This window comes from Musca domestica, unplaced genomic scaffold (genome assembly GCF_030504385.1).
Source record: "Musca domestica strain aabys unplaced genomic scaffold, Musca_domestica.polishedcontigs.V.1.1 29, whole genome shotgun sequence".
Taxonomy (NCBI): Eukaryota; Metazoa; Arthropoda; class Insecta; order Diptera; family Muscidae; genus Musca; species Musca domestica.
The window spans coordinates 2,199,405-2,227,389 of record NW_026712296.1 but is presented as its reverse complement, the minus strand read 5'-3'; the positions used below and the strand labels follow the sequence as shown (position 1 = coordinate 2,227,389).

Genomic DNA, 27,985 nt, shown 5'->3' with positions numbered 1-27,985 from the left:
TTTCATTTGCATTTAAACAATAGAGTTTTTATAATGATGTTCTATTAAATGACGTAAATTTAAGGCAAAATAAACTGCTGGAGATCACAGCTAATGGGATAAGGAAATTGTTTATTAATGTGGCTAACAGCATGCGAACAAGAAGAATAAGATGCCTAAGTAACTATGTACGTCACAAACTCCTACGAATTGGCCTGCTGAGTTGAGATATCACATGGCACCTTTAGCCAGCATAAGTAATTCAAATACAAAGAGAAAATACAGAGCAAAAACAAGGAATGAATTTTCACCAAGAGTGATGGGAAAATCGGTTGAGAATAAATATTTATTTATTATTTAATTTTTTTGTTTAATTTTTCATTTATTTTTCAATTAAAAGTGACTTAAATTTAATACAAATTGAACTAACATTCATTTAATGGTATTTTTTTTTTGTTATTGAAAATAGACACGTTTTTGTATTTTAGCATTGCTTTGTTTTTGTCTCTTCGGCACTGAGGGGATGGCGATATTTTCTGCTGGAGGTAGGGTGAGTATAAGTTGTAGAATAAATAAATATTTAAATGGCTAAAGTGGTAGTAGTGGTTGCTGTTGTTGTTGTTCTAAACCATTTTAAAGCTTTGTTGTTGTTGTGTTTTAGTGTTCTCACATTATTTATCTTTGGTTTATAGCATATTTTGACCAGTTCGTTTTCTATAACCTTCCTCAACCGGTAATAATATCATTGGTATTCTCAAAAACTATTTAGCTATTCTCTCGATTTTGTAGGTGCTACATCAGCAAGTGCATATTTCCATATTTAAAAATTAAAAAACGAACGAAAGAAATTAACATTTAAGAAGAAACAACAAACATAAAATAGTAGAACTATATCGAATAGATCGCGTGTGACCGTCTTTATGCACTGGCCACTACGGTGGCTTTCTTTTGTATTAAACAATCCAAGGCACAGGTGACATCATTGAAGATTTCATCAACACCGCGTTCAGCATTGATCTGTAAAAGAAAACATGGCAGTGTTTTGAATGGGAGGGAGAGCGATTAAGAGATTTAAGAGAGATATGGAAACAAAACTCACTGTCAAGGTCTTGTCGGTATATTGTGAAAGAATGGCATTGGTGTTTGATCTGAAGGTGGCAATGCGGGTCTTAATAGTTTCCTCATTATCATCAGCACGCTTTTCGGTGGATGCAGCAGCACGAGCCATAACACGGCTTACCAAAGTAGCCTGCAATTTTAAACAAAGCAATAATTAGTTTGTTTTTATTAATATCTTCCATTGTCATCTTACATCGGCACAGTCGAAGAATAAAACTAAATCGGCAGGAGCTATTTTCTTTTCAAAGGCAACGCCTTGATCCTTTTCACGTGGGTAGCTGAAAATAGAGAAAATGAAAAAAATTAGAAGGTGTTGATATGAGATATGTGATAATATTTAGAGAATGTTGGAATGTGCGTGAGGTGTCAAATTAGTCACCAGAGGGAGTGGGCAGAAAAATTTATTCACGTCAGCCCTCTTGTTGATGAAAATATTAAGTTATACCAGGTTTGAATGGAATCGCATATACTTGCTTCGCAAGTTACGAGAGATTTAAGTATTTAAAATTGTGCTCATTTGTGGGAGAGGTACCGCAAAGTGTAGACCGATATCTATCATCTTCACACCATATCTTGGGTTAGTAAAAATGTTGAAATGTTTGGAGTTTGAAAAGAATCGGACGTATATTTCGCAGTTTTGAGAGTTTTGTTATTAAAAATTTGATCCCTCTGTGGGGGAGGTACCAGAAGGAGTAAATCGATATATCTCATCTTCATTCCAGATCTTGTGTTCATAGAAATATTGGGATGAGTAAAATTTTATGAGAGTCGCATGTCTGTTTCACTTTTTATGAGAGATATAATTATTCAAAATTTTGACCCCGTTTGTAGGAGAGGTACCGGAAGGAGTGGACCGATATATCCCATCTGCACAGCAGATCTTGTTTTGTTAGAAATATTGAGATGTGTCAAGTCTGAATATAATCGGATGTTAATTTTGCGTTGTATGAGCTTAATGGATATTCTAAATTTTGGCCCTTCGTGGGTGAGGTAACAGAAGGACTGGACCGACATTCCCCATCTTCACATCAGATCTTGTGTTAGTAGAAATATTGGGAAGTGTGAAATTTTTAAAAAGCCGGATGCTTATTTCGTATTTTATGCTCGTTTTCTTTATTCAAAACATTGACCTTTTGTGGGGGAGGTACCAGAAGGAATGGTCCGATCTCTACCATTTTTATGACACATCTTGTGTTGATGGAAATATTGAGATGTGCCAAGTGTGAATGGAATCGAATGTTAATTTCGCGTTTTATGAGCTTCATGGATATTTAAAATTTTGACCTTTCGTGGGAGGAGGTAACAGAAGGAGTGGACCGATATATTCTACTTTCACTGCAGATCTTGTGTTAGCAGAAATAATAAGATGTGTTAAATTTGAAAAAAAAGACGGATGCTTATGTCGTATTTTATGCTTGTTTTGTTTATTCAAAACTTTGACTCTTTGTGGGGGAGGTACCAGAAGGAATGGTTTCACTTCTTTATAACAGATCTTGTGTTGATCTTTATAACAGATCTTGTGTTGATGGAAATATGGAGATGCACCAAGTCTGAATAGAATCGGATATCAATTTCGTGTTTTATAAGCTTCATGAATATTTACAATTTTGATCCTTTGTGGGGGAGGTACCAGAAGGAGGGGATCGATATATTCCATCTGCACACCAGACCTTGGGTTAATAAAAATGTTGTAATGAGTGTAATTTAAAGACAATCGGACACTTACATCACAGCTTATAAAAGTGACACTTTGTGGGGGTTTTACTTGATGGAGTGGGCCGATATTATCCATTTTCGCACCCGACCTAGCAATGACGTAAATATTAGGATTTGCAAAGATGGAGCAAAATCGGATTATCCTTTCTCTTTCTGTGCAGTAAATTATTTGCTTTGAAAATGTTGACATTTAGTGGGGGAGGTACCAGAAGGAGTGGACGGATATTGCCCATCTACGAACTCGATCTACGTGCGACAATAATATTACGATGTACCAAGTTTGGATCAAATCGGATACTCCCTCCGAGAGTTATCGTGCGCACCAGCCAGCCAGACAGACAGACAAACGGTCGGACGAACATTGCGAGATCGACTCCAAATGTCCTGAAACGTATTTGGCCCAAAGAGACCTAAGGTCTAAAACCGTATAACTTTTATTATTTCCTCCATTAAAATCCCTACCAAATTTATGTACATATGTATGCTTTGGATCAGACAATGCAGAAAGGCAATGTCAATATCTCTTTAATATTTTGTTTGTTCTAATCAGACCATCCTAATTAGAATATTGTCTCTGAATTCCATTTTTTATCACCAATACTCAATGCCAGTCATAAAAAATGTTTTAATGTATCAACAATAAAAAAGAATGAGAAATGTGCAAGTCTTTGACATCGAACGTTCGAATAGGATAAACACAAAGTGATTTTATTTTTTCGAGAAACCATTGGAATTTCAAAAGTGAAGCAAATTCCACACGTGAGTTTCATTGACTCCTATTAAATTGTTGATCAATTTTGCATCTTGAGTATGGCATTGGCATCGTAAAAAGGACATTAATTCATTAGATGGTTAAAAAACAAAATCATAAATTACAATTTCTATATAATTTGCTGTAGATTACAATTATCACAGCGTGACGTCTGATTGATATTTTGACGCAGGTTTTGGATTTTTGGGTCAACAGCACTCTATGAAAACAAAGATATTGTAAACAAAATGCGGCAGTACCTGCAACTCTTCACAAGTGTTTTAAATTGCATTTATTGAGGAAGGTTTCTCTTTTAGTTTTCTCTTCTCTTACTCCTTCTCCCAATATCAATAGATGACACTCATAATAATAAACGATAGTTCCCCCATTTTATTTCTTTCGTAAAGTGGCTTTCACATTTATATTTACCATTTTTATAGCATATTTTCTAGAACTAAAATAATACTTTACTATATAACAGCTATATATTATTATATATTTTTTATTTATATTATAAAAATATAAATTTAAAAATTTCTTTTTAGTTTAAACATTTTGGAGAGTGCCAGAAAGTATACTATAGAAATGCTAAAAATATACTTGAATGTGCCACATTACACTATCATTATATGCAAACTAGGCTTAATACGGGTACATATTTTGTGTGTAAACGTACTTTTATTTCATAATTAGGTATCAGTGGTTTCAAAAAGGAACATAAAGTCAATAAAAGACCAAAACATTTTTTTTGACATGCTAGCTGGAAGGTAATTGCATCAGTACTAGGCGTGTCTGGTTACCCTAAAATTTGTAACAATTGTCGCAAATTGTAAATGAAAGACGAAAAAAGGCGATTTGAGAGAACAATTTTGGCTGTTCTTTCATTGAAAGTTTGCAAATTCTTGCTAAACAAATTTGCAACTCTTCTTCTCCTTCCGGTGATTTATGTTTGGACAAAAAATTTAAAAACGTCTTTATTTGGGAAATCGCAAGCGTAATTGTTCTGTACTGTTCGGTTTTGGTTCATTATACCCTACAACACTATGTGTTGGGGGTATTATAAGTTTGATTGGGCCAAAAATGATGTAACATCTCGAAGTATTGGTCCCCGACATAGGGAACTATATATAGATCTTCCTATCTCGCCGAGCTGAGTCGATCCAGCTATGTATGTCCGTCCGTCTGTCCATGTTAATTTTTAGTCAAGCTACAGGTCGCAATTATGACCCGATCCCGAGTAGAAGCTTATTGTTGTAGGAGACATTTGCAAAATATTTTGGAGTTGAAATTGAGCTAAAACAGAAAAATTTCCTGATTTTTCAGTTACTCTACAGGCCACAATTAAAGACGAATCGGCTCGAAATTTAGCATGGTGTTAGAGGTTGGGGCCGGGCATATGTATAATATTTATGTAACAGAAATTGATCTTAATTATTTCACTGATTTTGACAATTCTTACGAATTCGAAATGGCCCCTTGCCGAAAAAAGTTAAAACCTAAGAAAATTGCGGAAAAACATGAAAATAAAAAAGTAAATATGTTTTTTTAATTTTTTTAATTTTTTGTTATATTTCTTATCACATGCGATTTTTTCAATTTGACTTACAATTTGGAATTGTACATTTTGTAAAGTTAATTTTACACTCTACAACATTATTTGTAGAGGGTATTATATACAGGTCGCAATTATCGTCCGATCTTCACGAAATTTTGCACCGGGGTAGGGTTAGGGTCAAAACTGAAGCCTATTGGTTAGCACAGGGCAGAGGTCCAGCATTGTGATAACCATTGGATTATATAAAATGCACCACACCTTTCGTGTGAAATAGTTTTGAATGTCTATCAGCTCGACAGGGAAAATTCGCCCGGTCAAAAACAGAAGTAACATTTGTGCGGGGCTGAATGGCATTATTTCGAAAACGAACATATTATAGTGTTGTAGGGTATCACACTGTCGGTCCCGCACGACTATAGCATTTGCTTACTTGCTATAAATTTCTGCAAAATTAATCTCTGTTTATGACGCACAAATTGTTTTGTTTTGATAAACCAGCTGATTTCATGCAAGTTTTTGCCGGGATTCCGTCTGTTTACTTTTCACAGTTTTCTTGCAAAAGAGAATAAAACTACTTTACTCTCTCAGAAAGAAGTTGCTGGACAATTCCTGAACAAAAAATTACCAGACACACCTAACTTTGTTTAAATTTTCAACTCAGATACAGGGGTTTTTAAATTTTTGAACGAATTATATAGAAGACGAAAAGACAAAAATTCATTGAATTGAAAGAGATTTGTCTATATAGGTCCAGGATATCGTATAGCCCCCATACAATGGTGCCCCCCGATATTTGTATTTTTATGATGATTTTAGCTACATTTTACAATGGAATAATCTGAAAATCCACACAAGGAGTTCACTCTGAGTACTTTAGCTCCTGGAAGAGAATTGTCTACATAGTAGACACACTACCTGACATATTCGGAATTTCCAGGATTTTCACGATAATTTTCACCTGAATTGCGTCAAATTACGTATTTGAAATTCGTAATGGGTACTACAAAATATGACGGAAAATTGTCTATGCAAGTCAACTTTTTAGTATAGACCCCATACAACGGTACCTCCCTTTATTCGGTATTTTGATGATATTAGCGACATTATTTACCGGAATTGTTTCGAATTTGTATAGCCCCCATATAAAGTTTATTATTTGAGCGGTATTTTTCGTCGGATTTTTTATTTTTTTTTTTAAATTTCAAGTTCCTTTCGAACTTAACTTCTTTTTACTTGTTTCCACATTCCTACTATAATTCGGGATAAACACCTGTAATAATTCTAAAATTTATTTGAAGTCAGTCTTCTACTCGTTATGAATTCTGTAAATTGGGATTAATTAAAAGACCAAACGTCTTTTCCGTTTGAGCGTTTGTAAGACACTGAATTTATTTATTAAAAATATGACTTAAGAACTAGTTGTGATAATATGACTTAACCTAAATTATAATTAAGTGTAAATAAGAGAGAGAGAGAGATATATACCAACCGCACACATGCATATGCACCATGCCACCATAAACCTTAGGGGGAGGTCAAACACACGCATAGCTATCTCACATGTGGCAAGCAAACATGTTGCACTTGCTTATCAGTCTGAGTAAAGATTACATCCCATAATCTAACTCCACCATAACACATGCAGCAAGTGACAATTCTGTATTATTTATTTCTAACTCGAAGGTCTGCTCACCACATTTTCTTATCTTATTTCATGTGGACTGTATTAAGAAGATCCCAGTTTAACAAATCCCTCTCATCTACACTAGGTAGCCCCGCTATTCTCTTTTATTATAAAAACATGTTCACTTATCCGTGAACATTCTTGGCAGGGGCAAAAATACATATAAAATATAAAAATTACAAATATGAACAATAAAATAGATCTAATAGAAGTGACATTTTAAGAGAAAAGAAGTTAAGTTATAGCACCCAAGTAACTCCTCCATCTTTCCAGCCTGTCTCTCTTAAAGGTTCCACCTCTCTTGTCTGCCGGCTTCAATTTCCAGGCTGAATCCATTTTATCTGTCGTCTTCTTTTTGTAGCCAAAGTTCTCATCCTTCTCTGGAAGCGCCATCTCACCGACCTTGGACAGTTTATCGTTCCAGCGTTCATAATTTTCTGTCACTTCGGCTTGTATTTTATTCGCTGCACAAATTCCACTAGGCATCTTCATTACAACTTGATTTTTTTCCAGCATCTTATTATTCCAGCGACGCAGATTGCTTTTCTTCTTAGTTTTCATCTTGCTGGCAAACAGCTTATCTTCGACTTCTTCCAATCTCCCTGTGTCCAGTTTTCCAGGGAGCTGTTCATCTACCTTTTCCAAAGTTGATTCTCTTTCGGCAATTGGGTCTTCCATATAAACCTCTTCAACCATCATATCTTCGTTGATATTGACCACTAATTTTGCAGCCAATTCATCAGCCTCGATTTTGGATGCTTTCTGCGATATGAGCAACTCTTCCTTAAGTTGCAATATTTCAGCCTCCAGCAGAAATATCCTTCTTTCTTTTTCTTCACCATCTTCTAGATTTGCAGCCAACAGGTCACGTTCAGTTGCAGCTGCAAGTCGTTCTCTTTTTGCACAAGACAACTCATCACTAAGTTGTCTTATTACCGCCTTCAACGCCTTGCCCTCGCGTTCTGCCTCCTGGTTAGCCGCTCGTAATTTGTCCTTAGTATCCTCGGCTACACACACAGCATTTTCGACTTCTTCCTTCAATTTGGACACAAGTTTGAGGGCATCTTCTTTTTCATCTTTCTGTGAAATCAAGGCAAACTCCATTTCCTTAATATCACCTTCCATTTTTCTCATTACGGCTACCGCTGCTTTGCGCCCCTCTCGCTCGCTGTCCAATTCGGATGTTATGTAGGCCACTTGTTTCTTCAAGCCAAGGACTTTCTCTTTGGTCTCCACATTAAGAGCCTGCGTGACTTTAAGGATGACCTTAACATCTTCCAAATACAGCTTCGCTGTCCCATTCGGCTGACTTGCTCTGATAGCAGCGGCTAATTTGGACTTCTTTAGAAGCATCTCTAAAAACCGCCTATGAACGCTTGGATACAATATTACGTCTTTTGCCGCGTCCATAATTTTTTCTTTGGCGAAGTCAAATACGCCTTCTATGGCTTCTTCTGTCTTTAAGGTACTCATTATTTCCATAATTGTACCCATCATTTCGAGAAGAGTGGCAGCCTCTTCCTTTATTTTCATCATTGGCGGCCGTTTCACCCATTCGTCCTCCTGGGCATATGCATCACCCCTTCTGTCTGAAGATTTCAAATATGAGGCCCCCTCGGTGTGCACCGCCACCACAGTCTTCTGTGCTGAAGTTTCCTTCTGACTCAGCATCCTTTTATTTGGCTTATAAATTTCTTCTGTATGGGAACAATTCCAGCTGTTTGAGCGTTTGTAAGACACTGAATTTATTTATTAAAAATATGACTTAAGAACTAGTTGTGATAATATGACTTAACCTAAATTATAATTAAGTGTAAATAAGAGAGAAAGAGAGATATATACCAACCGCACACATGCATATGCACCATGCCACCATAAACCTTAGGGGGAGGTCAAACACACGCATAGCTATCTCACATGTGGCAAGCAAACATGTTGCACTTGCTTATCAGTCTGAGTAAAGATTACATCCCATAATCTAACTCCACCATAACACATGCAGCAAGTGACAATTCTGTATTATTTATTTCTAACTCGAAGGTCTGCTCACCACATTTTCTTATCTTATTTCATGTGGACTGTATTAAGAAGATCCCAGTTTAACAAATCCCTCTCATCTACACTAGGTAGCCCCGCTATTCTCTTTTATTATAAAAACATGTTCACTTATCCGTGAACAAATTCAAAATACCATTAATAGGGCCTACCATTCAATGGAAGCATTATCAAAATATGGAACAAAATGAAACATTATTTGCAACAATGTGGGGCTCATGCCAAATTGGGATGGAATCATTCGAAGTGCCAATATCAGAAGAGACCGTGTTATAAAAAGTTGGGGAGTTTAATAGGGTCGTTTAAAACAAAATCAAAATCAAAATTGACACATTGCAAAAAAGAAGGAATTGTTTTTTGGGGTCTATAACTAGTATAAAGGTAAGTATAAGTTCAACAAGGGACCATTATGTGAGGTCTGTACAAAAATGTCAAATTACAGCAAGTTCGATTGAAAATCTAGTCAAAAATTTTGAAAACATCGAAAAACAAAAGTAATCGTTCTTTGGCGCTATAATTACGAGTAGGCCAATATATATAATTTTACCCCACACTCTATCTATGCCTGTGCAATTTTCAATCTGCAATATTACAAGGTTGATAAAAAGGTCTAAATGTCTTGAAATTTCAAGTGAACAAATATTCCCAAGACGTGGAAGACATACAAAAGTATTAAATATATTCCTTATTGCAGCCTTCGTTTAATGTTAACCCTAATTTCCACGTTCAAAATAATTTCCTAATATTATGTAAAGCTTCTCATATTACAACAACAACTACATACCCATCAATAAGGAAACCCTTGGCGCCATTTAGTCTTTCACGAATAGCCTTTTCCAATAGACCCAAAACGTCATCATTGGAAACAAGTTTGCCCTCCTTCATGATGGCAGCCAATTCTTGGCCCTTGGGTGAACCGGAGGCAACCTTCAATAGAGAATGCAATAATTAACACCTTATCAAATTCAATTAAGACACAAAGTCGACAACACATACCTCTTCACGCAACAAATCACCACTGGACAAATGGACGAAACCATATTTCTCCACAATTTTGGCACATTGAGTACCCTTGCCACAGCCGGGACCACCCAAAACCCAGATAATTGGTACACCAACCTAAAATTAAATGGAAAGAATAAGACATTAGCCATAAAGTTATATAATTAAATGGCATATATAATATATGTATGTACAATTATGGCATTTAACAAAATAGGCAATGCTTGTCAGAGGCTAGCTAATAAAATTATTTGCAAATTTACAGCAGAAACGGCATATTGGGTTAAGATAAATATCCTTGCTTAGCTTTTGTTTAGTAGGCGGCTTACGTTGCAAACATGCTCCAAGAAGGTAGATATATATTAAGGGTTTTATGGTTGATTTTTTGGTTTTTTTGTTTGTTTGTTTTGCTTATTAGGGAGGTTAGCCTTTTTACACCCATCCACACAATATTGAAAACAACATCATCCATCCCTCCCTCCCAACCATTTGCAATGGAGTGCGGGTGGAATCGTTGCTAGTTTTGGTTCTGGTACTTACACCAATTTGTTGTCTTCGTACTTCATCAGCTTTTTGTTTTTCATTGGCCTCCTTCTTCATGGCCATTTGGTGACACATAAACAACTGTTGTTGTTGTGTAGCAGATACCACCACCCCAGGACAATTTATTGGTTTAATTTTTTGTTCGTTTGTTTGTTTGTTTGTGTGAGAAAATGTCAATGCAACAGTGGTAGTAAAAGAGTAAAAAACGTCATTTCAAACTTGATTTTATTTTCGGTTTTATATTATTCCAAAGGAAATGTGGTAGCCGTTAGTAGAGGGGAAGCTTTTTTTGGTACGTTAGTGTACTTTAATTTTAAAGCGTGGGAACTTCTAAATATTTTTCTAATTTATTTATTAATATTTCATCTTTTTTAGTTGAGACCTTCTTGACTTTTTAAGTTTTATAGTTTCTACAAATTATTTATACGACTTCGTTTGAACGCCAGGAAGTTTGAGGCCTAGTCCAATACAATTTTGTGTTTGTATTTTTGTTTGGAAAAATAAACACAAAGAATTTTCAAATTCAATATTTAGAAAAAAAATAAATGGCGGGCGGGTCTTTAAGATATTAGCCAGTTTTACCGTGAATCATATTTTCGAAGGAAACCCTAGACAATTTTTAAATCATTCTAAAATAGAAAAAAAAACAATTTAAAAAGTATCAGTCGTTTTTGCCGGCAGCCAATGTTAAATTATTTAAATATATATTTTGATGGTTATTATTATTCAAATGTTTGATCCTCTATGGAAAAGGTTCCGAAGGAATGGACCAATATTGTCCATTTCGTATCGCACCTAAATAAATATGATATAAATGTTGCGATGTGCCAGGTTTGGACTATATTGGTTACATGACTAAAAACTATCACATAAGTTTTTAGAAAATGTTAAAATGTGCGTGAGGTACCAGATATAATAGTAGATGGAAGTATTTCATTTTCAAACTTCATCTAATACAGATAAAAATATTGGTATGGGCAAAATTACAAGAAAATATAACATTTATATCCAATTTAATGCGAAAACATAAATTCCATATTTTTCTCGGGTTTCTCACTGAGGGAAATATTTACCTAGAATAAGTTGTAAAGTATAGCTGACTTATTTCGCAAGTTATGACAGATAAAAGTATTGAAAATTGTGACCTTTTGTGGGTGAGGTACCAGAAGGGGTTCGCAGATATATATCATCTTCACAACAGATCTTGTGTTAGCAAAAATGTTTGTGTGTGTGCAATTTAATGAGAGTTGGATGATTGTTTCGCTTTCTTTGAGCGTTTTGTTTTTCAAAATCTTGAATCCTTCCTACCAGAAGAAATGGTCCGATCCATACCATCTTTATAACAGATCTTGTGTTGATGGAAATATTAAGATGAACTAAGTCTGAATGGAATCTGATGTTAATTTCGCGTTTTATGAGTTTCATGGATATTCAAAATTTTGAGACTTTGTGGAGGAGGTACGAGAAGGAGTGAACCGATATATTTCATCTTTACACCAGACCTGGGGTTACCAAAAATATTGTTATGTGTGTAGTTTGAAGACAATCGGATACTTACATCACATTTTATAAGAGTTGTAATTTTTCAAAAATTTTGACACTTTGTGGGGGAGGTACCAGAAGGAATGGTCTGATATCTATCATATTTATATCAGATCTTGTATTGATGGAAATATTGAGATATGCCAAGTCTGAATGGAAGCGGATATTAATTTCGTGTTTTGTGAGCTTCATGACGATTAAAAATTTGGACCCTTTGTGGGGGAGGTACCATAAGGAGTGGACCGATGTATTCCATCTTAACACCAGATCTTGGGTTAATAAAAATATTGGGATGTGTGAAATTTGAAGGCAATCAGAAACTTACATCACATTTTATTAGTGTTATAATTATTCAAAATTTTGACACTTTGTGGGAGAGGTAATTGATGAAGTGGACCGATATTGTCCATTTTCGCACTTGACGTAGCACTGATGCAAATATTAGGATTTACAAAGTTGGAGCAAAATAGAGTTATCGTGTGCACCAGCCAGACAGACTGACGGACGGACATCGCTGGATCGACTCTAAATGTCCTGAAACGGATTTGGTCCAAAGAAACCACGTAGGGTCTAAAAGCGTTATTGATGTGGCACGTTTTAGCCGTATCAAATTATATATAGCCTCTCTAGCCATATGGCTGAGGGTATAATAAATAAGACAAATTGTTGCGTCTAAATATGGAGGATATACAATAATGTGGACCCATACACACAATGTTTCGGCACCGGGGTTAGAATCCATTATGACCTACAAATACCAATTTTTAGGCAAATCCTTGGAAAAATGTGGCAAAAATCATCAAAATACGGAATATCGGGAGGTACCGTTGTATGGGGGCTATACAAAAACGTGGACCTATACATACAATGTTTCGCCACCGGAGCTAGAACCCATTATGACCTACAAATACCAATTTTTAGACAAACCCATGATTAAATGTTGTGAAAATCATCAAAATATCGAATATCGGGAGGTACCGGCTATTCCAAAACTTGGACCGATATATATCACTTTCAATACCAACCATCCTTGACACAATGCAAACTACTGTGCCAAATTTTACGTCAAATATTGTGAGCTGTATCATGATTTCAGCGGGCAGATAGACAGACGGACACCGACTTAGAATTTTATGCTGATCATGAATATATATACTTTATGGTGTGTAACAAACGGAAGGACAAATTTAATATACCCTCCTTTACAAGGTGGAGGGTATAAAAATGGGTGAATTTCAAAAAGAGTTCCGAGTAGATTTCGAGAACTTTTTATAAAATTGTTCCCTATATTTTGCTGATATATAAAAAGTGAATGAAATGAAAAATGATAAGAATTAATTGATGTTTATTCATTTTTGTAATTTTGATTATTTCTGATTTTTATGCATTATAAACCACATTAAATAATTGAAAACAACACAATTTGTACAACTTTAAACAATGACCTTTATTTCAATACCAAGTCCTTCCTTCATTTGTGATCTAGTGAAAGAGGTCAGCGCGAATTATGACTGTTATGTATGAATAATCAAGAATTATGTCATCATAAACATCAACAAACATACAAAACACACGCATATAGGTGGTACCTCAAACGAATGTATGTTGGCAAGATTTTCTATTTTTTTAGAAAAAAAAAAAAAAAATTTTTTTTAAGTTTTGTCGACACACATAATACAAACATTTGTTCTACATATAGACTATCAAATAAAATACAATGTCAATTTCCCCCTAATTTTATTCGCCGTGAAAATGAAATGAATTTTCATTATGCTGAAAATATTTTCCCGGCAAAATGCCAAACATTTTTATTTCTTTCTGGGGTTTTTTTAAGAGAAATTCCTTGGTTTTAGTTTGTGGCAAGTGGTTATTTGCAAAGAAAAAATAGAAGAAGAAAATAAAAACGAAATCATCCAATGGCGTAGCCAGTTGGCAGGAGGCCACAAACAGTATCCTTTTGAACTATACAACTAAATTTTCTTGGCAAGGAGTTTGAAATACAAATATGAAGACTTATTGGAACCTCTCAAATATTTGAATATTCCCATTCCACGCCCCTAGAGGAATTTATCTACGCTAATGTCTTTATTTTCGCAAAAATTTTATTGCCTACTGTTTACGGAGGAGAGGGTATGAACAGGAAGTAGTAAACGTAAGAAAAACAATGCGATAAAAGTGTAAAATCAAGAACCCACAACCTTCAAATTGAGGGCAACTACTCATGTGTTATTGTCAAGATCAATTTTGTACTCGTGTTTCTCATATATTCGACAATTTTTTTTAATGCATTGCCCCGAATAGAATTGAATAGGAGCATTTATCATCCAATTTGATTGGGTTACTAAGCATCATCAAATTCTTCTAATATATTGATTTATGATACTTATGGTAATATTCAATATCAAATAAATACGAACCAAAATTAATATTCTTGCAGAAATCATTAAATAAACTCAAACTTTTCTATTTCAAATTATGTTGACTGAATTTCTTTATGTGATTTGCTTTTCAGAACTGAGAATGAAAAAATCAAAAACAGGCATTTTCCATACTCGTGATGAGAAAAATATTCGCAGATATACATGACCTTGATGACAAAGAAACGAGTGAAAGGAATTAAATAAAAGCAAAACAACAAAAACAAAAACACACTTGTTAAATAAAATATTTAATGTTCGAATTTGGTCGAAAGTGTCAAAATTTATTTTTTCGACAAATCCTCTGAATTGTTAGGATTAGGAATACACATTTTGTGTGGTTAATTGAGCAGATGTTTAATAATTAAGTATCGAACAAGGAATATAGAAGAATAAAGTACCGAGTGAACTTGGTATTATAAGACGTTGTTCGATAGTCAGAAGAAAAAAGCGAAAAGACAGTTAAGATACTAAGGGTTTTCAAATCTTACGGGAAAGAAGTCTCAGTAGGAATTATGCTTATCAGCTTATGATAGTATTTGAATCATTTAAAGGAGAATTGCATTCAAAATTGGCTTTAAATCTCTATAGAAGCGTTGTAATTCCTGTAAATTCCTAGTTTCATACACTATACAGGATGAGATGAAAAAACTGCAACCAACTACAGACTGTTGTCATTACTAAGCCACTCGTTCGACAGCTGTTAAAATTATTCCAGTGACAGCTCATTATATTGGTTACAAGCATACAAAATCATTTTGGTGAGAAGTGTGATTTCTTTGTATTTGGCTGGAAAAACACATGTGGCTATCGTTAAAGCAGCATTTAAATGTGAATAAATCTTTTGTGTCTCGTACCATCGCTCGTTACCGTGATACTGGTAGCGTAGCCTGACGTCAAGGAAGTGGACGGAAGAAAACAGGAATATAAGCAGAAATGGTTCGAAAAGTAAAGAAGCAACTTGATCGAAACCCGTGTCGCAATGGCCGACAAATTACTTTTAAGCTGAATATATCACAATATTCCATTTGGCAAATATTGAAAAATGATTTCGGGGTAAGGCCATTGAAATTCAAAAAAGTTCAAGAACTTACACCGCAACCGAAAGAAAATAGACACAAAAGAGCTAAAGAGTTGCTTCTCTTGGCCGAAAGTGGTGAACTGCCGAATTTGGTTTTTATCCGATGAGAAAACATTCGTTGTCCAACAGTTTGTAAACAAATAAAATAATCGTGACTACTTGCCAAAGAGGTCAGCTGAAAATGTGCACCTTCGGTTGGTCACCAGAACTCAAGCGCCGGCCATGGTGATGGTGTGGACCGCCATAACAGCCGATGGTCGCTCTCCGCTCGTATTAATCGGCCGTGGCATCAGATGAAATGCCGAAGTGGGCCAAAATACCGCAGAGCAACATTCGGGCAGCGTGTGACGGTTTAATTGGCCGTTTGAAGGCAATAATTCGTGCCAAAGGTGGCCAATTCGAACAAATCTAAATTTGTTCTAAAATTTGATGCTGTTTCCGATATTTTTTGCTTTAATTCAATAAAATTTAAAAACAAAATTTAAAAATTATGGCGATTGACTTTGTTGCTGTTTTTTTTTTATCTCACACTGTAAGTTCGAGCGGGCCGAACTTTAAATACCCTCTACCATTTGGAACGAATTTGGAAATTTTCAAACAAAGAAAATCCGTTAATTCTGTTAAAATCTTAAAAATACCGAATATAGCCGAAGACGTGGGCTGCATAGGCAACTTTTATCATAAGCCATTACAATATTGAAATACGTAAAATCGTCAAAATACCGAATATAAGGAGAAACTGATATATGGGGCAATTTTCTGTCATAGATGGTAGTTCCCATTACCCATTTCATTTCCCATTACGAATTTAAAAAAAAAAAAATTCTGTGAATATTGTACCCAAAATCGTCAAAATGCCGAATATATGGAGGCTATACGAAGTCGTGAGCCTGTTGTATCTATTAGGAACTTTAAATACGAAATTTCAAACTATTTCGTCGAATATTGTACCTAAAATCGTCAAAATACCGAATATAGGGAGTTACTGATATATGGAGCCTATACGAAGACCTGGACCTGTATCGACAATTTTCTGTCATAGACTGTAGTTCCCATTACGAACTCTAAATACGAAATTTGAAACAACTCCAGTGAATAATGTCCCTAAAATCGTCAAAATATCGAATATATGGGGGTACCGCTGTATGTGGGCTATGCGATATAGTGGACGTATATAGACATCTCTCTTCCAGGGGGTAAACTGCTTAGGAAGAACTTCTAAATGAATTTTTAGACAATTCCAATGTTGCTAAAATCATCAAAATACCAAATATCGGGAGGTACAGTTATATGGCAGATATACGATATCGTGGACATAAATAGACAATTCTCTTCCAGGGGGTAAATTACTCAGAAGGAACGCCTTTTGTGGATTTTCGGACAATTTCGTATAAAAATTTCGATATAGCTCCCTTATATATCTTCAACCGATTTCGGGTTAATTGTGCACCAAATGGCCAAAATCAGTTAAAATTACCCGAATTTTGGCACATCTGACGGAATTTAGTCTATAAGCAAGTACTACAAATTTAGTGAAAATCTGTTCAGATATAGCTATGGCTCCCATATATATGTTTTATCCGATTTGGTGTTTAAGTCTCTCACGTTCGTAATATGCATCCCAAAAATGATATTTAGTACCAGATATCAGATACAGCTCAAAATACATCTGTCAAATTGTATAAATATCGGTTCAGACTTGGATATAGCTCCCATATATATCTTCAACCGATTTCGGATTAATTGTGCAAATAATGCCTAATATCAGCCCAAAATGGAGTGAATTTCGGGACGCACGTTTCCATTTGGTGGGCTCCCATATATGTTATTTGGTATAAAAGATTAAAATGTCTCCGTCAAATTTAGTGAAAATCGATTCAGAACTGGACATGCCTCCAATTCTCTAATGCTCTAAAACCAAATGTTGAAAGTTGGTATGATCTACTTCAAATAAAATCTTTTGTTACGGGAGCTCTATTGAATATGCATAGTGGTGCAGGGTATCATATATTTGACTTTTCCTTGCTGTTTTATTTTTTGGAATATGTACACATGAGAGTTATTTTTATTGTAAAAGATATCGAACAGACCCATAGTTTGGCTTTGACACTTAACACAAGCCTTCATATAACAAATCCAGTGGATTTGTATAGGTTAAATCTTTAATCCATTGGCATTGGTTTTACGTACACGCGATAAAATTGGCAACTTAAATCTGCCGGATTTATATATTAAGATAATGTATATTAATATATACGATTTCTAAAATTTCTAAATTTTTTTAATAAGTCTTTAAAAATATTTATGAAAACATTCCCTTGTAAAAATTTCTTATTTTCTTTCCAGTTTTTCATGTCTAAAAGTTTGAAAGACTTGTTGTTTTCATTCTTCAATTATTAAATCTTTTCAACAGATTTCGCCAACAACAGTGCCAATGATATATGAAATTATTAAAAAAAAATTATATAGTATATGAAGACAACAAACCTAGAACCCATTTGAAACTTGTACGTCTACGTATTGTCTTAATAAGATATTCGTTCATGGGAAGCGAGCGAATTAAAACGTGAGCGAGTTGGCGTGGGCGCTACAAAAAAAAAACAAATCAACAAATTTATTTATTAACAATGGAGCGCAGCGGTGTGTGGAATTGTTTATTGCCAAAAAGAAGGAAGACGCAACGACGTAGATTATTAAATCAAGTTTCGTTTTGCTTTTTGCCGTTTTTCACTTTGGTGGGAAATTTCACACCTTCATTTTTTTTTTGTTTTTGCTATATACCTATATGAATTTATGTAAACTATAAATATACATAATATAAGCAAAAAAAAAAAAAAAAAAACAAAATATCAATGTATCTACATGTGTTAAAACGATCCTCGTCGGTTAGACAGACATCCGTTCTTTTATGCCAGCAGTGCTCTGACATTTTCAATTTTTCTTCACAGCTTCTTGTTTTTCGAATACGTATTAATCTCGCCTGTCTAGGTGTAGATTATTGATTGTTTGCTTAAATTTCATTTTCGAAATGAAAACAAATTGTTTTGTTTATTTGCTCAAGGTGCAATGTCGGTTGGCGTACACCTATCCGCCCCGAATCGGGGGATGTATTAAAAAAATGATTTTCAAAAAGTTAATCTCTCAGCGGATATTTCAATCACACATATGTGTAAAGGTGAAAAATTATTGTAAAATATTTGATTGACAGTTTAATAATATTACGAGAAAACAAATTGATGGAATGAATTATGAAATTAGTTAAACAGACTGGGCAATTTAAAGAATAATTGTTGGCAGTTTTCGTGGAACCAAAATTTATACATTTGCTGTTGAAAACAATTCTTAAGTCCAGTTGAATTTTTCACATTTTATATTTAGCAACTATTTTCAAAACAAGAAAAAAAGCTATGAGCTATACCTCGTACAAAAACACTTATACCGTATTTATACCATAAATTTATAATTCATTTCATACGTACAAAACGTGCCTTATCAAAATATCGGTCTTAAACCGCAGGTCTCTTTCGACCAAATCCGTTTCAGGACATTTGGAGCCGATCCAGCATTGCCCGTCCGTCTGTCTGCTGGCTGGTACGCACGATAACTCTCGAAGTACATACTTACACACACTTAGTACATCGTAATATTATTGTCAAAATTACATTGAGTTCGAAGATAGGCAATATCGGTCCACTCCCTCCGTGACCACTCCACAAAAGATAGAAATTTTCAAAGAAAATATTTTACTGAGCAGAGGGAGAAAGGATTACCAGATTTTGCTCTAACTTTGCATCAGTGCTACGTTAGATGCGATAATGGATAATATCTCTCCACTCCATCAAGTACCTCCCCCACAAAGCGCAAATTTTTTGAAAAATTATAACTCTTATAAAATGTGATGTAAGAGTCCAATTGTCTTCAAATTGCACACATCCCAATATTTATATTAGAATGAAATAGATCGGTCCACTCCTTGTGGCACCTCACCCACAAAAGATCCAAATTATCAAAAAAAAAAAACATATTTTCTGCACAGTAAGAGAACCGATAATCCGATTTTGCTCCAACTTTGCAAATCCTAATATTTGCATCAGATCTAGGTCAGGTGCGAAGGACAACATCGGTCTACTCCGTCAAGTACCTCCCCCACAAAGGGTCAAAATTTTGAATAATTACAACTCTTAAAAAATAAAATGTTATGTAAGAGTCCGATTGTCTTCAAATTTCACACATCCCAATATTTTTATTAACCCAAGATCTGGTGGTAAGATGGAATACATCGGTCTACTCCTTCTGGTACCTCCTCCACAAAAGATCGGAATTTTCAAAAAAAGAAACATATTTCCTGCACAGAAAAAAAATCGGAACTCCGATTTTGCTCCAACTTTGCAAATCCTACTATTTGCATCAGTTCTAAATCTGGTGCGAAAATTGACAATATCGGTCTACTCCATCAAGTACCTCCCCCACAAAGGGTCAAAATTTTGAATAATTACAACTCTTATACAATGTGATTTAAGAGTCCAATTGTCTTCAAATACTACTACAGCCTATGACAGAAAATTGTCTGTGCAGGTTTACGTATTCGTATATCCCCCATATAACGGTACCCCCGATATTCGGTATTTTTATGATTTTAGCGACATTATTTGCTGGAATTATTTCAAATTTTGTATTTGAAGTTCGCAATGGATACTACAGCTTATGCCAGAAAAATGTTTGGGCATGTCCACGTTTTATAACCCCATGGTACCTTCCTATATTCCGTATTTTGATGATTTTGGCTACATTATAAACAGAATTTTGTCAAGTTTCGAATTTGAATATTGTAATAGCTTATTACATAAGTTGCCTATGCAGGTTCACGTCGTCGTATAAACCCTAATATACGGCTATATTCGGTATTTTTAAGATTTCAACAGAATTTTTAACGGATTTTATTTATTTATTTATTTTTTTTTTTTTTTTTTTGAAAATTGCCAAATTTGTAGCAAATGGTGGAGGGTATTCAAAGTTCGGCTTTTTTACTTATTCTAAATTTATATTAATCATTGTAAGCATATTTTTATTAATCGATGCATCCTACCCCCCGAACCTAATACCAATTTTACAGGGGTAACGAAAATAAATATTCACATTTACCATAACAAATAGATGCACAGACGTTCTAAACGACTTTGATCTCTTAATTTATTTTGTTAACTTCCTTGCCCTAGCCTCGGCCCAGGTGCACATCTTCAGTTGAGTATATAAATAACAATAATAATTATAATAATAGTCATATAAATTAAAATAAAATGAAGCAGTATTTTTATTACCAGTTAAGGTGGTTCCGCTCACTTCGACAGAGCTCTCAGATATCACATTACATATGGATTTCGTTTAATTTTGCATCTGAACAAAACAAACCGAAATTGTATCACACGCACAAAAACAACACCATGTCACTCATAACGGGTATCAACGGTTAAACGTGCCGTATGCGGTTGTGGCGGTCATCATCATCATCACCATCGTCGGTCGGCAGCATTCGCCGTCAAATTAAGAAAACACTTGTTATATTTCACAAAACGAGTACTAAATTAAGGCTATGACACAGTTAGTTAGTCAGCTTGTCATTGAGACGCGCAAGAGAGAATAAATTACTGGGGGAATGGCCAGTAACGGCACTCCGAGGGGTACTTAGTTCTGGTGCACATGGTTGGATGATGATGACGTTCTTCTAGGTATTTATTGTACTCAAAGTTTTTAAAAAAATCCAAATTTAAACAATTAACTTTTATTAAACATGAAACACAGGATGAGTAGTAGGTGGATTCAATTAACTATTTTTTGTAAAGGCAGTAGGATTTTTATATATAATTTTTTTTTCGTTAAATATTTTATTGAACTATATAATTAATTATTCTTTTGAAATATATTTCAATTTCGTTTATGTATTTTTTATGAGCATTTCTTTCGAGAAGGACGGGCGCATATCCTTTTTTATATACTTGAGAACTAACCACGATCTTACACTTGCGAATTATCACGGTGACTGTTGAAAAGTCCAAGCAAAACTTCAAGTTTTATTTTTATATGTCATATCCAATTAAGCGCGGCCAGGCGACGCCGTTGTTGTCGCCTTTATTAGGTAGGTATGTCGATATTAATAGTCGATTATTTCAACTTTATTAAAGTTGTATCTCTCTTTCTCCCTCCAAGCATCGATCTTTTGTTTTGTTTTGTCATGATTATTCAAACATTTTTTTTTTTGGTTTTTGGGGAATTCTGATATGCAAATTGGCAAACTTGTCATAGTTTATATGCGCCAATCTTTCACAAAAATTCGATCAAGAATTGACGTCACACCACATTATTGACCGTTGGAATGTTGTTTTGAATGACTTTTTCGAAAAAAAAGAAGCCAAAACAACAACAAATGTCGGGAGCAACCGGTTCCATGCCGGCGCAATCTATCCATTGTTTGTCCAATTCTGCTGCTGCTGTTGTTATTGTCTAATTTTTTGACTAATCATTGGCTCCAGCCAAAAATTAGCATAAAAATTGGCGACGTTCGATGATCTTTAAACGCAAAAACAGAAACAAAAGCTATTTTATTTACCATAAATTTCCTAAGATAACTAATTGGAGCTGGTCTTGACAATAAGCTCCCTCCCTTCCAAAATGAAATGAAATGAAATGGAAACAAGACGACAAAGCCCCAATCCAGCATTTCACATTTCTTCGCTAAAAGCGGGTCTTGGCTCATAAATATTGATTTAATTTTTGGGTTTTTTGGCCAAATCTACAATTTAATTTCCTCAAATTTTCAAACCACCAGCCTGCGTTTGACTATGACTAGCAGGGTTTTTGGGGGGTTTGGTAATAACAAAGGTCGTTTGGTATTGTTTTTTGTTGGGGTATAGTTCTTTGTGTCTGCTTCTGTTTTGTTTTGTAGAGGTATTTTTTTTTTTTTGGTTCGGACGTTTGAATGACGATCCAAGTCGTCAACGCCAAATAAGTAGAATGATACCTATCTGCAATTTAATATTTGTTGTTTGGCACATTTGCATTAGGCGAAAACAATAACACAAATTTGATGTTTGTTTAAACAAATTAACACATGGTCTCAAATGTATCTTAACATACAGATGATGCCGGTTATTTAAATGTGTATTTTTTTGAAATGTATTTCAATATACAGCGTTTGGAATTGCCATTGTATTAACTCTTTATAGTCTTGTTAGACTCCATAAAATATCTATTGTTGATGATCAGCAGAAATGGTTTAAAAGAAAGATTGACAAAAATTTTAGGTTTATGGATTTATTGGAAATATATATGTGGGCAGGCCATAGAACAACAGTAAGGATTCTAAAATAATGAAATCGAATTATCAGCTTTTTTGGGGATTTAGGTTTATAATATCAAAGACTAGGACAGGCCTATCTCCTAAATAGAAAAAGGTACCTAATATATGGAATCTACTTCAGATTTTAAAATGACAAGTTAAAAAGTATCAGTAGGGTCTGCCGACAGATGTATACCCGCAGCCAATGTTCGATGTACAGGGTGAGATGAAAAAACAACAACCAACTTCAGACTGCTGTCATTTCTAAGCCACTCGTACGACAGCTGTTAAAATTATTCCAGTGACAAGCGTACGAAAGCATTTTGGTGAGAATTTTCCAGAAAAAAAGTTATTCGTGATGGAATTCAAGCGTGATACTGTGATTTCTTTATATTGGGCTGGAAAACCACAAGTGGCTATCGTTAGAGCAATCCAGCATTTTAAATATTAACAAATGTGCCCGGGATAAAGCCATTAAAATTCCAAAAAGTGCAAGAACTTAAACTGCAAACGAAAGAAAATAGACTCAAAAGAGTTAAAGAGTTGCTTGAATTTGGTTTTCTCCGATGAGAAAACATTCGTTGTCCTGCAGTTTGTAAACAAACAAAGTGATCGTGTTTTCTTGCCACAGAGGTCAGCTGAAAATGTGCATCTTCGGTTGGCCACCAGAACTCAAGCGCCGGCCACGGTGATGGTGTGGCCCGCCATAACAGGTCGTATTAATCGACCGTGGCATCAGATTAAATGCCGAATATATTCACGAAAATATTCTGGAGGGTGTATTAAAGCCTTGGGCAGGCAAACATTTTGGCCGCAGACCTTGGACATTCCAACAGGACTCAGCACGCGTCACCCAAGAATGTTTACAAAATGAGATTCCTCGCTTCATTTCCACCAAAATCTCCGGATACAAATCCGTTGGACTATTGTGTCTGGATTATTTTGGAAAAGAAGGTTAGTAATAAAAAAATACCAAAGTTTCGATCACCTCAAGCAAACGCTTCCCCGGGAATGTGCCAAATACCGCAGAGCAACATTCAGGCAGCGTGTGACGGTTTCATTGGCCTTTTGAAGGTCATGATTCGTGCCAAAGTTGACCAATTCGAACAAATCTAAACTTATTCTAAAATTTGATGCTATTTCCGACATTTTTTTTGCTTTCATTCAATAAAATTAAAAAACATATAAAAATTGGCAGAAAGCGGGCACACTTAGAAACAAAAATTGTAATCAGCTGGTATGTCTACCTTTCATTTTTATTCTACCATGTCCTCACCTAAGATATATTGTTTAAAAGTTCAACAAATACGTACATACAAGAATTTGGTCTGTAATGCAATTCCGTAACTTCAACTTATAATTTCAAATATTAAAATACAAATATATACACTAAGATATAAAAGAAGATAGTAGCTAAGACCTTCGTATAGAGTCGATTGCGTTAATTATATCGGCAAACGCAAAAATAGTTTCATCATTACAATGCTGGTAGTTTTTTTTTAACAAATAAAAACAAAACTAAATTCCACAACATACTTTCAGGCTCATAATAAAGTGACAGAAAACAAATAGGTCAATTTAACTTTTGAAATTACAAATTCTTGGTTGCCACAAAAATTCAAGTGGATTTTTATAAGAAACCTTAGAAGTCTTAAGGGCTAAGTACATAAGAAGCTTGAAGTCATGGCTAGGCATATTAATGTCAAATTATAATGGAAAACGACGGCTGGATTTTAGTGACGCTCTGTAATCCCTTTGTGAAATGTCACAAAATATGCCTAGCCATGACTTCAAGCTTCTTATGTACTTAGCCCTTTAGAGGAAATAGACAAACAAATGCATCTGTGAAATAAAAAGCTACTTATTCGGTAATCCCAGCACAGAGATATTTGAAATTTTAAGAAACTATGGAATTAATTAATTTATTTTTTAAATTACCTTTCCAAAAACATACCAAACGCAGATTTATTCATGAGAGAGACAATTAAAAAAAAAAAACACTTTTTTAAGAACCGTAATCAATTAAATATGAATAATTAAGATTTTTTTCAGACAAGAAAATATTTTTTTCATTAGTAATTAGACATGCTTATTGAATTAGCCAATGAAGTTATAAAATGAAACTACCACAGTAATTCGGAATTTATGTGGTTGTGATCTAAATCAATACCAATTGCATTTTGCTATTAAAAGAATATTCCAACAATTATTTTCAGATAAGACAAGCCGTCTCTGATAGCCAAAATTGTCAAACGCAATCACAGTGATTGATTAGTAGATTTTTCGGGCAAAAATAACATTCTAATGATACCACCGGCAAAATATTGCCCTTTGGTTTTATGTCAAAATTGAGTTGCATAAACTTTAATAAATACAATTTATTGGTTGATTTGTTTTGCGTTTTATTATTCAAAAAGTGTCATTCACATTAGCGACATTAGATAATTGTAGAAATTGTTGTCATATCAATGCATCGCGTGACCATGCTCACCAATACTCTAAACAATGATAAATATACGCTCAGCAAACACAATTTATCGCTTGTTATTTGCAATAATTTGTGCAAGTATCTTACAATCAGGTACATATTTATCGTACCGTCTCATAAATATTCAAAACTTATTTGCTGTGACAAATAATTATGGTTATGACTTACATATAGATGTACAGTGGAACTTAGAAAAATGACTATGCGTTTAAATGGGGTTTTATGCCAATAGCTATAGGTACAAAGAAATTATATAATTTTATTAGATAATATAAAATTTTGATAAGGCAAAAACTTTTGAACTCCTCAATGGGATGTATTTAGGAATATTTAGTTACAAGGTTTATGACTTGAACAATTTTATTGGAAAGTTTGTTCAGCACAATTTTGTAATTGTAAATTTCAACACAATTTTAAGACATTTTGTAGAAACTCACTTCAATTTCTCAATCGGCAAGTTTTTACTGGATGTTGTATTAATTTTTTTAAGAATTATCTTAGTCATTGTCTCTTTATGACGATACGGAAATTAATGCAAAGGAAAAAAAATAGTAAATAATAAATAGTATCGGTCGAATTTGCCGTATGGAGTCGGATGTTAATTTCGTGTTTTATGAGCTTCATGGATATTCAAAATGTTGATCCTTTGTGGGGAAGAAATCCGAAGGAGTTGGTCGATATATCCCATTTTCACACCAGACCTAGGGTTAATAGAAATATTGTGATTTGTGTAATTTGAAGACAATCGAACACATACACCTCATTTTATAACTGTTATAATTATTCAAAATGTTGACCCTTTGTGGGGAAGGTACTTGATGGAGTGGCCCGATATTGTCCATTTTTGCACCTGACCTGGCACTGATGCAAATATTAGGATTTGCAAAGTTGAAGCAAAATCGGATTGTCCTTTCTTTCTGTGCAGTAAATTATTTTCTTTAAAGATGTTAACATTTTGTGTGGGAGGTACCAGAATTAGTGGACCGATACTACCCATCTCCGAACCCGATCTAAGTTTGACAATAATTTTACGATGTGCCAAGTTTGGATCAAATCGGATACTCCCTTCCCGCTAGCCAGACAGACGGACGGACGGACATCGCTAGATCGACTCCAAAGGTCCTGAAATGGATTTGGTCCAAAGAGACCTAGGGTCTAAGACCATTATTTCGATGAGGCACGTTGGCCGTATAAATGATATATAAGCTCTCTAGCCGTATGGCGGAGGTTAAAAAATATATAAAATTGTTTCTTCCTTACTAAGTAACTATCATTTTATTATTAATAAAAAGTTATATTCTACAATGTATTCGTTGAGAAATTTTTCAGAATCCTAGAATATATTTTAAATATATGTGTAAAACTAGTGAAAATAAGTTTGAATAATATATTCCAAGATGAAACCATCGACAATTAATGACAATAATACGCATATCAGCAAACCGGCAATAGTTTTTTTCTAAATCTAGATTAATGTAGTTATATGGGTTCATATTTCTCGACGACCTCAATGCCCATCCTTTTGGATATTATATGCTTGTTTTCTTGGCCATATTTTGGATGAAGATAATGACATATTCATCTCAACGGTTTTTATCCGAATGAGACCATAATATATTTTTCTTAACAATCACATTTTAATTTCATTAAATTTCACCCTTAATGCCGTTTACCCTTCTATAGATTTAAGCAATTTTACCGCTCTTTTAAATTATCTCATTTTTTAGTTCTTCAATTCTTATTGCAAACTGGCAAAATTATAAAATATCTAAATACAATTGCATCCATTGTTTCCGAAGAAAATACTACTTTAAATGTTAACACTGAAAACAAAATACAGACATTGCAATCTATCAGGGTCAATGTGAAATGAAAATGAACTTGATTTTGTAATACAAGAAAAAAATCAGGTCAAGGACGGCGGCAATACTAAGTAAAACAGAACAATCAGCAAAATAATATAATAGAATCTTCTCACTGAACGCTGCGCAAATTTCATGAGCTATAAATATTTTGCAGGAGGGGGGATATTGGGAGAAAAATAGGGTGTTAGTAAAAAAGGAAAGGATTAAGCATGGTAAATTCAATTTAATTTTGTAAAAATTAATTTCAATTTAAGATAATCAACTCAAATATTTGGAATAAAGTATTTGGTCCGTTTCTCAATTGGTCAACTAGGAAGCTGATTGTCCAAAACTTTTTATAAACTTCCCACATTGTCATCAAAGGTTGGGAAATCTATTACTCACCATGATGATTAAAATAAATTTATATGATTTTGGTTTAAATTGACAATAGAATTATTTAATCAACAGAGATTTCTGCTAGACACTCTGCTTCTGTAAATTGCTTGCTGGTTATTAACAACTTTGTTCCCGTTTGAACAATTGAAATTTATTTATTTTTGAATTTATCGTACCACACACACGGACGTTATGATACGTTTCGTTCAACACTGACTGCTATCGCGCAAATACCGACCGTGCCGTCCGTTGTTGAATGTGAACTAATAATGAAGAAGGGAAAACAATCTGCTCGCACTACTTTTTCCCGTTACTTAGTTAGGAAATTTTCTGATGATTTTCCTTCATTGAGTGGCGTACAGCTACTGAGTGTTGTTTTGTTGGTCAGATGTGATTTTCCCTAGCACATACGTACGTACATACCTTTAGTGTTGAGCATTTTCCACTTGTCATCGCACTCATTTTTCACGCTGAAGT

The 27,985-nt window shown here is 34.4% G+C and overlaps 1 protein-coding gene across 7 annotated transcripts; it reads right to left on the bottom strand.

Moving 5' to 3' along the window:
- Nucleotides 1-340: 340 nt before the first annotated feature.
- On the bottom strand, nt 341-27,985 carry LOC101888704 (adenylate kinase isoenzyme 1). Of its 7 annotated transcripts, none has more exons than XM_005182868.4 (7): nt 27,515-27,878; nt 10,402-10,485; nt 9,856-9,978; nt 9,644-9,786; nt 1,292-1,376; nt 1,079-1,228; nt 341-996 (listed from the first exon to the last, which is right to left on the bottom strand). In XM_005182868.4, exons 1-7 carry the CDS (start codon nt 27,515-27,517, stop codon nt 898-900), a joined length of 687 nt encoding a protein of 228 aa, XP_005182925.1. In that variant the 5' UTR covers nt 27,518-27,878; the 3' UTR covers nt 341-897. The 7 variants fall into 7 exon arrangements, with proteins under 7 accessions (XP_005182925.1, XP_058980397.1, XP_058980395.1 ...); XM_059124414.1 differs by having other exon boundaries at nt 10,402-10,486; nt 27,519-27,878; XM_059124412.1 differs by lacking the exon at nt 27,515-27,878 and adding an exon at nt 14,364-14,405.

What these genes read in the sequence shown, in the direction of transcription:
- LOC101888704 (XM_059124412.1), bottom strand. Translation starts at nt 14,390, where the DNA reads ATGATTTCTGCAAGAATATTAATTTTG. An exon ending in CTGCAAGAATATTAATTTTG is followed by an intron (nt 10,486 to 14,363) that starts GTTCGTATTTAT and finishes CAACAACAACAG; the next exon opens with TTGTTTATGTGTCACCAAAT. An exon ending in GTGATTTGTTGCGTGAAGAG is followed by an intron (nt 9,787 to 9,855) that starts GTATGTGTTGTC and finishes TCTCTATTGAAG; the next exon opens with GTTGCCTCCGGTTCACCCAA.